The following is a 15,186-nucleotide window of genomic DNA, read 5'->3' on the forward strand; positions in this document are numbered from 1 at the left end:
TAAGGGCTGACCCAAAAGGCTATCCAAGGACTGGGAGGGGGAGAGCTGCGCAGGAGTCAGCACCCAAAGCTTCCGGCCCATTTTGCCATTCACCCGGTTCCCCATTAGGCTTTTTATTCCTGCCTGGGATTTCCTCTTTGCAAAGCGGACGCGTTGGCATCCTAAAGGTGCCTCTGTCAAGTGGCGAGGTCGCACACCCAGGGATATATTATACCCCTTCTTCCCACTCCTTCGATAGATGAATATGTACTATGTGCGTGGGAATGGGTGGGGGATATAGAAACCAAAAAGATCCAAGCACTTCAAAGGGGGAAGCTCGTTTCCAATTCTACAGCTCCCCCCCCCTTCACCCTCAGAATCCGATGTGCACCACCATGATATACCTAAGGCGAGTCAGCCTCATATAGCTCGTTAACCGAGAGGCACCGGCTAAAATCAAACTAGGCTGCACACAACCCCCTAAGTTAACTTACAAATGTCCCACAGGGCTTTTCCAGTGCTCCTAGTTGGAGGCTGGAAGTTGGTGGGAGAACTAAGAAACAGCCATTGGTGGCAGTGGTCACAAATGGGGACAACTTTTCCTCTTCATTTTTGCCTGTTTCCAAATTCCCAATCACTTCCAGAAATGTGATCAGTCACAAATATCTCCTCCCATGTTGCTCTGGAGGTGAACCCCAGGTTTTCCGTTGAAGGGTGAAGGAGGGGTGGGAGGGTAGGAAAGGGAGAAAGAAGGAGGGACAGACCCAGTAAGGGCGCCTGCTGTGGGAAGGGGAGGCAGGAGCTTGCCCGGGTGGGGGGGGGGGGTGAGAGAAACGTTTTCACTCTTTGTCACTCTTGAATTGGGGGCGGAGGAAAAATCCACTGTGAAAGCTATAAAAAGAGAGGAGGGCGGGGGAGAGCAGAAAGAGAGCTCTGGCCCTCTGCGCAGCGCATCACTGCATCGCTGGCCGTGCTTGGTGGCCGGTGTGAACCAAGCGACAACTCTTCACCATACTGGTGGGAGTGCGCTTGCAGGAACCTCAGCTAGCTTCAGCTCTCCGGAGTCCGGTCGGGGGAGGCGACTCTTAACCACCAGTTGCAAAGCTGACTTGGAAAAGAGGGACTTGAGTGGGGCAAAAGTTGAGAGCTAAGGCGCAGGAAAGGAAAGAAGAGCAACCGAGGCCGAAGGAAAAAAAGTTGGGAAGAATCCCGCTCCGTGAGCTATTAAGGGGAAGGATTCAATCGCGGAAAATCGGGCAAGAGCTCAGAAGTGCAGAACACAGAGCTACGCTCGCGTTGCGATCTGCAGGGCTGGGTCTTCCAGCACCTTGGGTCACGCCTCCTTGGCGAGAAGGCGCCTGGTCTTTGATTGCTTCCAGGGACTGCAGAACTTCCTGCCCGCCAGAGGAGCGGGTCTCTCTGGGGTCGCGTTTGCTCAGGCCTGGAGGCTCGAGACTGAGTCCAGGAAGGGCTGGGGGAACCGTGTCTGTGAGGAGCCCACGCGCCCCACCTGAGGGGTTGAGTGTCGGCGTCCTCCCTCTCCTGACATTCACATCTCTTGGGGCTCCACCCCACCGCGGGAACCCCTAGTCAGGAGATGGCCGCGCTGATGTGGGGCAAGGAATCATCCCGATGCCTACTCCTACTGGCCGCGGTGCTGATGGTGGAGAGCTCCCAGCTTGGCAGCTCGCGGGCCAAACTCAACTCCATCAAATCCTCTCTGGGAGGGGAGACTCCTGCTCAGGCTGCCAATCGATCTGCGGGCATGAACCAAGGACTGGCTTTCGGCGGCAGTAAGAAGGGCAAAAGCCTGGGGCAGGTAGGAAACCCCCTCAAACACACTCTTCAGCCAGGAGAGGTAGGGACCAGAGCTTCTGTGCCTGCAGTTCGCCTTTGCGCCCTGAAAGAGTCAAAACCTTACTCAGACCAGGTGTGGCGCTTAGGGCTACTTGAGAGGGGGCTCCTGAAACTGGGTCTGCATGGGCATTAAGACTTGGGCGATATTTTACTTGTCTCTGGGATGCTTGTTTAGAGCAGGGGCGGAATATTTACGTCGAGATACTTTTCAAGATCTAGTGAGTTTTTTGGGAGAACTGGCCAGAATGGTCCTTCCATCTAATAGGCGGATGCAAAGGATGGAAGCAGCAGCTGACAAAAAAAACTGAGATGTGTTTGCTAGCCTCGGTTCTAAGCGCTTGGGGTGTTTGCTTGTTTAATCTTCAAAACTCTGGAAGATAGGGCCTGCTACTTTCCCGTCTTCAAATGAAATGTTCATATGTGCCCCAAACTCACAGCTGGTATAAGTGACAGCGCGGGGTGTAACAGCGAAGCGGGAATTCCGGCACTCAAAACATTTTACGCTGCCGAAAAGCAGACTTGCTCTCTTTCACAGTTCTCTTTCTCTGCCAAATTCTTTGCACTGGCAGGCAAGACCTCCAATAGACTGGCAGTGCCCCCTCAAGTAGAACTGCGCATAAATCAACTGGGAGGAAGAAAATAATGAGGCGACAGTGACAGCTTCTGAGGTGCCTGCAACACAGCAGGGAAAACAACCCGATTTTGAGAGAGGGAACTTCCCAGGGGTGTCTTGGTGTCTGTCACACAGGCAGTTTGATTGACAGTCAATTGTGAAGGGTTACACACACCAGAGCAAAGCAAGCAGACGCACTGGGCACCAAGTGTGGTCAGCGTGCAGAGGCCAGGCGAGGGGGCTCTGTGGGCATTGCGAACCACCACAGCTCCACCTTCTGCTCCTTTTGTGGAAAGCCAAAATCGAAGCCAGTTTGCCAAACAGCACAGGCACACGGACATCACACAAGTGTCAACCAGAGGGGGAGGTCCAAGCTCAGCAGATGCGGGTTTTCCTGATTCCTCAGAGTTGCGGCTGCACCCGCTTTCAGCGCGTTGTCATCAGCTGCAGCTGCCCACAGCCCAGGAGGCAGAGGGAAGACTGGCAGCTAAGGCTGGACAGCCAGGGAAGTCTGCCTGAGCTTGGTCCCCTACTGCCCTCTTATGGTCTGCATGTCTGGTGCGTGCCTGCCTGCCTGCCTGCTTGCGTGCCTGAATGTGTGTGTGTGTGTGTGTGTGTGTGTGTGTGTGTGTGTGTGTGTGTGTGTGTGTTGCATTGCTTTTGTAATTTGAGAATATTTCCCAGGATTTTGAAATACCAAACATTTCAGTTCCACTCTCAAAGAACTGCAAAGTCTACAATCCCAGGACTTCAAAAGAATTTAAGGAAAGTAACAAAAAATGATACATATATGCACATGGGTACATACATACATGATATTCGCATATCCTCTCTCTCACACACATCTCTCTTACTATTGCTTTTTCCATGAGAAACACCCCAACATTTTCAACAGCAATTAACCCAACCTTCTCTTTGGAAGTTTATCATGAGCTGGGACCATCATGAGCTGGGGTCCTGGCCTGGGAGGACATTAGCAGATAGCCTACTACAGAACGCCCACGCCTCACTCCATCTTCTTAGTTTGAGAGAGCTTTAGTTCTCCCAAGAACAGAAGGACATAGCATCTCTCTGGGCTCACTGTTTTAATTAGTGTATATCTTGGGTGTTTCTGCACTGCGCCTTTACTTCTGACATTACTTCGGGTCCTGGTCCCTCATGTTCCTCTGTCAAGTAACCTGTTAAGCCAGAAGCCATGAGTGCTTTACAGACTGGACTGAAGAGTATATATCTGAGTCTAACTTACCCTTTACATATTGCTAACATGCCTGTAGACAGATAGCTATGCATTATTGTTTCTTTCCCTCAAAGACCTCCTTAATTATGTTTTTAAAGCGTTTGCAGCCACACTTCAACTCCTCAAATTGAATATCTAATTATTAACTTTCCAAATAAGTTGAATTCTTGATTTGCCCTTCAGAACTTAGTGTATAAAATATATTTCATTATAGGTCCTTAACTATAATTAACAGATTCTTAAAATGCAGAAGGGGGGTTGTGAAAAAGTCTAACCTGATGGAATTAAGAGTAAGTAAAACAAAATGTCGGGGTGGGTGGCAGGAGGAGAGTCGCTGTCTAGGAGAACTATATTGTATCTATTCTGTCATCTCATTTACGGTTTTGTCTAAAGCACGTGTTCTCATCAAAAGAGAAATGATTCTTTCTTTGAAGAAGAGAAATAAATTATTTCAACATTTATTATTCTACCTTCTTTATTCCACGGGACACGCTGTCTCCTAAATATTAGTAGTTGTTTTTCCACAACTAGGATATAAATTTGAAAACCAGCTCAAGAGAAATGGTGCTGCTTTTTCAAGTAGGGTGATCTCTAGAACAGCAATGTTGGTTCCCAGATTTTTTTTTGCCCACCATAATAACAAAGTCCAGTTGAGAAGACTGACAGCAGCTCTTTCTATGTTACCACTCAAGGCCTAAGACGTTCAGTTCTGTCCATTGCCTTTAGTGGTGACTGATGACATGGGAATCCGTCTTTAAAGACAGGCGGAAATCTCTAGGACATAACCCCACTCCCATCGGGAGATCAGAAACTTAGTCTTTGACCTTCCTTACTTAGTAAACTGAAATTTAAAAGTCATCCATTTTAAAAATTCATAATAGGGAGCTAAAATACAAACTTTACTGCCATTGCAAGTTTTCTCTTTTGAAGAGATGTAACGATTTGTTAATCCACAAAAGAGAAAATAGGAGTAGGAAGCTCCATGATTTCTCAGAATTGGTTAATCCTGATTTCATGGAAGAGAAGTGTTCTTAATATATAGGTTTTTCCTCTTCTGTAGTAAATGTGGGTGGGTTGTAAGTTATTCCGAAAATACACCCTTGGATTTTCAGAAAGAAAGAGCACAGAGAAAAATCACATTGCTGGCGAGAGGTGTTGTAGGGCACTATTTTCACTTTTGGTGCGAAGCAACATAGAAAATACATCAGCATCCTTTCCAGGACACCATGAAGACTTACAGTGGGAACTGACAAAGAAAGTCCAGGGTTTCATTAGTTGTTTCATTAGTGCTGTTTCATTAGTTGGTACAAAATTAAGTAGGAAAGGTGGTTTTGATCATTTATTCAGAAATTTTAATTTAGCTTTCACTTCTGGCATTGCTAACGGGTTTTAAAAAATAGCGCGTCCTGTATATGTATACAGGACAAATCGTATTCCACAATTTATATATATATATATATATATATATATATATATATATGATATTTATGTATTTCAGTTCTTAGGGGGAGTATTTGACATATTTGAAACCAAAGATAATTTTAAATACTATCTTCAAAATCATGGGAATATATATATATTTTTATGCCGTTGCCTGATAGTGCCTCTACAGTTTCCATATTGAACATTATGGGCCACCTTCAAAATAAACTTAAAAAATATACCAGTTTTTAAACAATTAAACAATCATTTTATTATGTGCAGTTCACAGTATTTTGTGTGCAAATGAAAAATGTTTCTACGCATTTCTGTCTCATCTCATTTGCTCTTGATAGATATATTTAACTTGAAAGCGAGCTATAGAGCAACTTCAAAAAAAAAGTGACAGGTAGATTATTGGTCGGTGACAAACAGTTATATTTAAGAAGTTGACAAGCATTTTTTTTACACATCTGTTTAGTGTAATCCCAATTCTATGACTTTTGAATAGACAGTTGGATAGAGCTGGAAGAACAGTTGTTAGAACTAAGAACTGTTTTGAGGAAAGAATTACTGAAATTTACTGAACTTGGTTAGAATTGAGAGACCTAGTTGGAGATCACTAATATTGGTAGATTTCGTTTTGTTTAATAAAAACACGGTATTTATTTGCACTTGTGAGAATTCATGAGAGCACCCACTAAAATAAACTATGCTGTAGTTTCTTCATAGCGGCTCGCTTTGCTTTCTGAAATTATCCAAGGTTTCCTTTAACCCTAGCCCAACTTCTCCCTGCTAAGGAATAAATAACCTGCAAACACTTGTTGGATATCGCAATACAAATATATCATTTTATAATTAAGCTTTCAAAAAATCATTTAAAACTCTTTTGAAAGAATCTGCATGGATATTCCGTTACATTCATGGTAAGTCCTGCAGAATGGGCTGCTGATACAAGTGGAAGGTTGCCCATGACTAGCAGGAGAACCATTTTAATGATAATCTAAGTATAAGCATCCATCATTCTGCTTTTGTGCTGGACTAGAGTGAGCAAGAGGACAAGGTGACTTAAATTCACTCCAGCTGTGACTCTGACCGAGTGTAGACTTTTTTATTATTCCCTCGGATACAGATTTCTGCCCTCTTCTCTCCTTTCCCGACTGTTTCAAATTGATGGTTAAAGTTACAGCAATGTCTTAGAAGAGGAACGGTATACTCCGTTTTAGGAGAATAGTTGTGCCTGCTCTTTTTACACATGCAATCGTTTAAATTGTGTGTTAAAGTTGTCTGTGGAGTTTTACAAGAGATTTATCATAATTAATAATTTACCATTTGAAATCAGCCCTCTCAAGGGTAGTTATCCTTTAATATAAAGATAATATCAAGGTGAATTACAATCTTATTTCTCCCTGTGACTCCCTGAACACATATTAAAGTTGATTTGCCTCATTATACCTCTAGTTGTTGGTATTAATCTATAAAAAAGATAAACCCACCTCATGTTATTTATCTGATCATTGGTAAGATTTATGACATATAATGTCTGCATAAGTCTCTTAGACATTTTTACTAAAAAGTTTTTATATATTTTAATCTTATTCCTCCCCTTTCTCCAGTTCTCCCAAGATTCTCCTCACCTCCTATCCACCCAACTCGGTGTTCTTTCTCTCTCTTTATCAACCCTCCCCTAATATCTGAAATTCAAAAAAAACTGTAATTAGTTATAATTCATGGATTTGTTTTTTGATTCCTTGGCATTGCTTTTTTAAGGTTGCATAGAAACATTTAATATATAATGCACAATGAAATTTCATATCAGTATTTCAGATAAGTTATCAATATTTTCTTCTTTTTCTATTGACTTTGGATAGAAACTGGAAAGGGACATTATGTTTTCCCTCATTGTTGGTTTGGTTTTGTTAAAGCAAATCTAAACTGTTCTCTCAAACAAAGAGGTCAGTTGATATAAAGTTTGGGAAGTTATTTTTTTCTTTCATAAAAAAATAGGAACATCTGTCCACAGAATAGAAAGTCACCATCCAAATATTTAAAATAATGGCTTTTCAATGAGTGTTTCATGATGACAACTTTGGGTCACTGCCTGCTTCGGTTCCAAGTCAATAACAGGGAGGCCACAAATAACACCAATATCTAGTCAGATTCATTCTGGAGAATGTTTGCCATGAATTGTTTTCTGGTAAATGGTAAATTGAATCAGAGAGATCTTTAAGATTGGTGATTTCAATCTGATGTTGAAATTATTGTGCTGTTAATTAAGGAATTTGTTTAAGGTATAGTAGCATTAATTCAACCCATTGAATCTATATGGCAGATTATTTTTGAGACCTTAAAATTAGTTTTGATTTAGCTGCATTAGAAAAGCAGAAGTCAAGTCAATAAGACCACATGGAAACAGTAAAATTTTAAGAGATCACCAGCTAACTCATTCACATAATAAAGAAATGGGACCAATGTACATCACTTCTTTCAAACCTTTAATTTATTTGTTAATATATTGTAACTTGGTACACATAATAGTTTAAATTCAAGTACCTTAAAATTACCCATTAAATGGCCCTATCCTGTGTAAAACAAAACTTTGAAAAATCAATGAATGAATAAGTACATTGCATGATGAGATGAATCAAGGCCTCACAACAAGAAGAGATAGCAAATTTCAATATTATGATTTACCATGTGGATAAGATAAAGTATATATTCTATCTTCTGATGACAAGAAGAATTAGTTATCATCAAATGTATGGCTTCTTTAAACAAGCTTGCAAATCCTTAAAGCACATACTAAATTTTACTAAGAGGTACAATTGACTTACTATCTACTTGGTGTCAGACTTTACTCCAAACCCCCAATTGTGGTAACTCTTTTAATCTTCTAGATACCTTGAAGCTAACTGTAATATCCTTACTTTTCTAAATAATGAAGTATTTGAAAAGGTAGGGCTGGAGAGATGGTTCAGCAGTTAAGAGTGCTTGGTGCTCTTTAGAGACCCGAGTTTAGTTCCTAAAACCCAAGTCAGGTGGCTCACATTTGCCTTTAGCAACACTCCAGGGGATCTGATGCCCTCTTATGGCCTCTTTGAATGTCTGCACACAGGTCACAGACACACACAAACACACACACACACACAAAACAAACAAACAAACAAATAAATAAAAACAATTATTTTCCTGAGTTAGAGATGATGCAATTTGTACAATTCATAAAGTGGTAAGGGCAGAAAACAAAAATCCTGGCCCTAGACTGTCTGATATTTGAGCTAGTATATATAATTACCAGGTTCTGATATTAGTATGATAAGTTTATTCTTATTCTGTATTTACTTAAGAAGAGTATGTAGTCCTTTGTTTTTCTAGTCTTTCTAATATTGTACAGTGATGTGGGTTTACCCATAGCTGTGTTAAAGCACACAAGGAAACAAGCCGTCTGTGGCTGCCAACTGCTGCTTGAAGTATTCCAGAGCTTGGGACTATAAAGGCATAGAGCACAACAGTATATTTCATCTCCACCTCTACATACCTCCCTATCACAGACTCCACTAGTAAGGATAATTCATGGGTGCCCCAATGCCCACACACAGCCACCCCCGCACACAGAAGGCACACACATACCCACCCCTTTCCCACCTCATTACAGTAGCGTTATCAGTAGAGTGGGATGTTCTTAAGTCAGTCTTATGTTCTCATGCCAACAGCACATGCTCCATACATATGTCTCAGATTGTGAATGTGAATACATCCATGAGATCAGGCCAGGCCTCCTTCGTGGTGTTTCTTATAGGGCATCCCTATTCTCACCACACATGGAAGCAACTGTCTGTGTTTAGACTTTTCATTGCCTTTGTTTCCCACTTGCATTTCTCTCCCCTAGCCTCCTGTTATAGTATCAGATGGCCCTACAGTTTCCTGGGTTTGAGTGGCAGCTCACCACCGCCTATCTGAATATTTTGGAAACTGTCGTTTAATGTCTGTAGCTCTTTTTAAATAGGTACAGTCTGAATCATGATAACAATAATAATTAACATGAATGAGCAAGACTGAGAACCATACAGCCTAACATGTATGAGAAGTCTTGGAAAGCACACCCACTTAGTATGCTGATGTCATTACGTTAGCCTGTACAGAAACAGGTACAATTGACTATACACATACCAAAGAGGGATCTGCTTAGTCTTCCCTAAAAAGCGAGGGAGTAGTGACTGAACCATGTGGTGTGAATGGAGGGAAGACTCGAACTCATACGAGCCCCGAAAACCACAAAATAGACCAACTAAGTAACATAGATACTGTCACACTTTTCTCGCCGAATGCTGACATTAAGAATGACATCACTGTCATAAAAGGGAAGCTGGCTCATTACTGGTTAACTGGCAAAATTATATGTTGAAAATGGAAGCAAGGATAGCTCAGACTTCAAGGATACAGTCATAATAAGCTGGGGTCTTAATACCCAAGGCAATATTAGTTACTCAACCACAGGAACCAAAAATAATTGAGCATACTCTTCGAGTCTGCTCCAACAAAATCAATCGGACGCTATTAAAACCGTCCCTCAAGAGCAAAACTCTGGACTGCTTTTGAGTGTCTAGACTCGCATCCTGTGCTCAGAATTCGGGGTGCTTTTGTTTTTGTTTCTGTATCAGCTGTCTCTTTGAAGAGGATCCATAAATTGGAGGTGTATTATTTTCATGCCATCTCCTCTAGTTTTGACAGTTTTCCCTTGAATGATGTTTTCATAATTCACACAAATTAGAAGTAATTTTTAATAATATTGAGAATTAAATTCATCTCACAGAAGTGTGCAATAAATAAATTTCTTTAACAGGGCTGTTAGAAACAATAGTCTCTGCTGATAGTATTTTTATCCGGATGAAATATAAGCCTTCCTCCAAATGGGAGCACTGAGGAAATTTTCAGTTTCAAATCATCTGAAACTGTAGTTATCTGTAAACAGGGGTGTCCTCTTACACAGTCTTTAAGAGTGACTTGACCTGCATTGAGGTGTTCTCTTGAAACCTAAAGTCCTTGTCTCCCCAGTATTAATCTTTACACTTTATGGTCTGCTGTTAATTCCTTATGCCTAGATTTTCCCTCTGTCTCTGACATTGTGCTGTGTCTGTTTTCTTTCTTTCCTCTGCTGATTAGGGACTGTAGTCATCTACCTGCAAACCTGGGCACTTCTCACAGTCCCGTTCTCTTTGTTTCTTTCCTTCTCCTATTTTCACTCAATGAAAGATAGGATTTTCCATTTTTAAGACTATTTACTACTCATATCTACCTTTAAGATGATGAACCCCACAAGTTTCCCACACTGGTTTTAGAAACCACAGAAGAAATAACTGCAACAGCATATGAGCCCTCAGTAACAAAATGCAGACCTTTCACGCCTAATATCAAATTGTCAGAACTAGACAAGCTGTTGTGGCGCATGCCTTTAATCCAAGCACTCGGGAGGCAGAGGGAGACAGATCTCTATGAGTTCAAGGCCAGCCTGTCTACAAGAGCTAGTTCCAGGACAGGCTCCAAAGCTACAGAAAAACGCTGTCACCCAAAAACCAAAACAAAAAAATTGTCAGCACTTAGGCAACCAAGCACCTAACCTCTGTGTAACTGTCTCTCTCCTGATGATGAGAGAAAGCTACAGGGAACCTAGCAAGACAGGGACTTTGCTTTTGTCTTTTTAAAAATCTCTGTTGTTTTTAAAATCTTGGGACTTACATGATTTTTAACTTTGCTTTGTGGTGTATTTGGTGTTGAAGCATTTGATTAGAATGCACACACAGCAATGATTTCTGCTTATAAAGTGCTACATATGATAAAATGTACAAAAATCGTTAAATGACATGATTTTTTCTGTATAACGCGAATGAGATAGTAAAGGACAGCTATAATTTTTGCGATGTCCTAAAAGATCAGCTGTTATTTTCAGGGTTAAGAAACTTAAGTTAAGAAAAGAAACTTAACTTTCTTTTCAAAAGACTGACTCACAAAAAAATGCCTGAGTTTGCTAACTAAATAAGGTCATTGCTATGTGTTTAACCATTTAAGGTGGATGTCTTTATAGAAAAAAAAATCAAAATAAATTTCATCACCTACAAATTTAAATATTTTAAGAACTCATACAAGAGATTAAATTAATATCGGAAGGGCACACTGGCAATCACTTAGTTTTACTTTCGCATCTTATATTTGCGGGACTGAGGCTGAGAGCAATGCAGCAGAGATGGTATCCATGGTAAAAGAATTCTCACTAGAACCTGGGTTTTCCGAATCGAATACAATCCGTTTAAATAAGTAAAAACCCTGTTTTCGGTTTATTCTGTGCCATCTTTGCTCTGTGTAAGAATTAAATTTGTTGTCTTGAGTTAATCGAGAAAATACTGGTGGGGGATAAATTACGCACAGTTCTTTGTAACCGTTGTTAAGTTAGTACACATTCAAATGTGTTATCAAGGGTTACAGTGCCGTGATGACAACTGTATCCGTGGCTCTTAAGCAAAATTAATGAAGGGAAACGGCTGTGATTACACTGTCCTCACTTACTTTCTCGGGCCAGACACTTCAGTGATGTGATTAGCAAGCAGCCGGCTGACCTTCCCTGCAATAACTGGCATCACAAAGGAACCAAGGATGGAGGATGCAGAGGATGCGAATTGCTTGACCTCGGTCCAAGCCTCTCTAGGATAGGGGCCAATGGCTTTAAAACTTTTCTTCCCGAGTCAGAAATGTATTTTATGTTGTGATCCAGTATGACTTTCTACTGTCACACTCCCCGCAAAAAAAAAAAAAAAATGCTTCAAGTATAAATTCTATTATGATTGCCAGTGAAGCACGTTTTAAAATTTCATTGATTTTCTTTTCTGCCCAGTATTGTCATCATCTCCTCTTCTTCTTCTTCTTCTTCTTCTTCTTCTTCTTCTTCTTCTTCTTCTTCTTCTTCTTCTTCTTCTTCTTCTTCTTCTTCTTCTTCTTCTTCCTCCTTCTCCCTCACCCACGTCCTTTGGAAACGCTGGTCATCCCTGCTTTAATTAATGACTAAAACCTGCAGCTTGAATAACATTGAGCCAATGAGTTGTTAGCTGTGCTCAACGGGATCTCAGGTACTCTTCCTGGCAGTCAGCCTCATTTTCTGAAGACATTCAGAATCCACGCTGGTGGTGCTGAAGAGAGAGCGGCATTCATCTCTCCAACTTCTTTCACTCTCTTTGCTCTCTGCCAGCCATGAGCCCAGATAGGCTGGATCTCTTCAGTTGCTGATATGTTTCATGTCTTTCTCTCTCACTACTGGTAGATTGAGCAATAGTTGTGGGCCGTTGCTAAGTTGATATTTCTGGCGTCTGTAAACCCTGTATTAACATCTTATTTCTATGCACATGCCATCTACACTATCATACACCGTTTCCCAGAATTTGCTATTGAAGACGGCTACAATTTCCACCTGGGATACCAGGTGGCCCTGAAAGAAGATTAGACACATGTGGAGTAGTCAGAATTACCCATCTTTGTGGATTTCCTCCAGGACATCAGTTATCACCCAATGCTTTTTTATTATTGCATCTCGAGTAGTTTTCTGTCCTGTCTTTGTAAATCAGAAAGTGTTGCCTATCGCAGTTAATATCATTAAACATTGCTTTACAGAAAAACTTAGACTTTTATCTTAAATTTGTGAATGTCAATTGTGAGTCACACAATCAACTCAAGTAAATTGTGATTATGAAATCATGACTAGTTTCCATGTTGATATATTAACACTGTTTTTTGTGGCGAAAAAAAGGTTTAGGTATAAGAGATTGAGAGTGGAAAATGTTTTCAGTTTAAAAACATTTCATTATGGCCTATTGGTTTGGGTTTTCCTGAATTTTCTTTTGAAACCCTCAGTATTCTGCTAATATTTTCACAGTTCTGATAAACACTCATTGATCTTATTCTTGTATCCTACGAGCACAGCCTCCCTGCCTGCCACTACAATGTTTGGCTAATGACTTTCAAGAATAGCCCCACTTTTCTCCATGTTATACCTAAGTTGTGTTCCTTGAGTTCCATGTTTTGAACACATAGTGGATCACATAGTTTAGGATGCATAAAAGTTCAGGGAGACGAGTTCTTGTAAAGTTGAGCTTCATTAATGTGAAACAGCATCGGCCAGGACAGAAGAAAAGTGGGTGGACTGGAAAGAGGTTCTTTTTAAATCTTTAAAACAATTTTATTTCACATACCAATCCAAATTCCCTCTCCTTTCTGTCCTCCCACCTTCTCCCCACCCTACCTCACCCCACATCTAATCCTCAGAGAGGGTGAGGCTTCTCATGGGGAGTCAACAAAGTCTGTCACATCACTTGAGGCAGGATCAGGGCCCTCCCCACTGAATCTTGACTGGGTAAGGTATCCCTCCATAGGAAATGGGCTCTAAAGAGCCAGTTCAGGCACTAGTGATAAATACTGGTTCCACTGCTAGTGGCCCCTCAAACTGCCCCATGCCACACAACTGTTTGGTTAACTATATTTATAACAGCATTATTTGTAGTAGCCAGAACCTGGAAACAACCTAGATGCCCTTCAAGTGAACAATGGATAAAGAAAATGTGGTAATTAAACAACGGAGTAGTACTCAGTGGTAAAAAAAATGACATCTTGAAATTGGATGGAACTGGAAAAAAACCATCCTGAGTGAGAAAGCCCATATCCAGAAAGACACAGTACAGCCTCACTCATAAATGGATATTAGACATAAAACAAAGGATAAACAACTTATAGTCCATGACCCCAGAGAAGACTGGAAACAGGAAGGGGTTCTTTTCCAAAGCTGTTGAAAATATAATACTCTATTAAGTATGAATGTTATGGTATCAATACCATAGTAACTGATTATCCATGGGCAGGAATCAAATCTCGGATTCTTAAATACAATGGGCACACACATGAAAACATTAAACTTCCTTTCAGAAAATTAATGTGATTCTTTAAAGAATTATTATTAATTTAATGGTCCTCGCCTTCAGAATAATTTTAGTGTTACAGGACAATGGAGCAGAAAGTAAGATGACAGACAGCCAACCCTTAGCCTCTGCTCTCCCCAAGACAGTGTGTTTCTCATTCTTCCCTGTCCCCTGCCAACTGCTGCTAACTTTGTGCTTTCTGGAATCGCACTCAGGTGGAATCAGAGAGTATGCTGCCCATTTTTTTAAACCTAGCAACGTGCATTTCAGTTTCTCCCATGGCTTTTTATGGTGTTTTTGTAAGATAAATTGTTCTCCAAAAATAAGTAAACAGTCCTAATTTCGTTTACTGCAGGCATAATTTACTATTTCTGGTTTCCTCCTTAAATGAGGACATGTAATGACTTTTATAAACACAAGCATTCTTCAATAAAATGAAGAAAATAAAATGATTATAATCTACTGAAAAACCATAAAATGAGACTCTACACTGGCAAAAGTAAAGGAAACCAATATAGGCTATTAGGTTACATGTTTAGATTTTCAGGCACAGGTCTATGTATTTATTTTCTCAAGAGTTATATATGTTTGGACAGTTGATAGATGACTTAAATCAAACATATTAAAAACTAAATAGTATTTATTTCTTCAAAAGTCATTAGTGTTCATATCCAACAATCATTAAATCTAGAAACACGCTAGGGATTCTCCTCTAACGAAGATTGTTCTGTCTATTCCTGGTCAATATTTGCTGCTTTACTGTCATCTAGTTGCTGCCTCAATCCACAGAAATTCAGTATCAATCTCTATAAAATATATCAATGTTTAATACTTCTGCAAGATGTCTTCCACACCATCTCTGAAGTGAGTTTTCTAAAGTTAGAATATGTTTAACCTATCTCCATAATCTGTCCATTTCTAAAGCATAAAAGCTAACCTTAATATTTCATGTGGTTATATTATTTCCCCCCACGTAGTCCCTCAAATTATATAGGATGAGAGGCAGAACTGGAGTTTAAGGTCAAGCAACAATTAAACAAAATAATATCAAACCAACTTGTCTTGCTTGAGTCTGTATAGTTTATTGTTATATTGTTCCACTTCATACACACACACACACACACACA

At 40.5% G+C, this 15,186-nt stretch overlaps 1 protein-coding gene across 1 annotated transcript in view; it reads left to right on the forward strand.

Moving 5' to 3' along the window:
- The first annotated feature begins 1,576 nt into the window (after positions 1 to 1,576).
- Positions 1,577 to 15,186, forward strand: part of Dkk2 (dickkopf WNT signaling pathway inhibitor 2) — a 101,038-nt gene continuing 87,428 nt past the window's right edge. Inside the window, exon 1 of the mRNA XM_038312110.1 lies at positions 1,577 to 1,798. Coding sequence (XP_038168038.1) covers positions 1,577 to 1,798 — 222 coding nt within the window. The remainder of the gene's footprint in view (positions 1,799 to 15,186) is intronic.

Source organism: Arvicola amphibius, chromosome 14 (genome assembly GCF_903992535.2).
Source record: "Arvicola amphibius chromosome 14, mArvAmp1.2, whole genome shotgun sequence".
NCBI classification, from domain to species: domain Eukaryota; kingdom Metazoa; phylum Chordata; class Mammalia; order Rodentia; family Cricetidae; genus Arvicola; species Arvicola amphibius.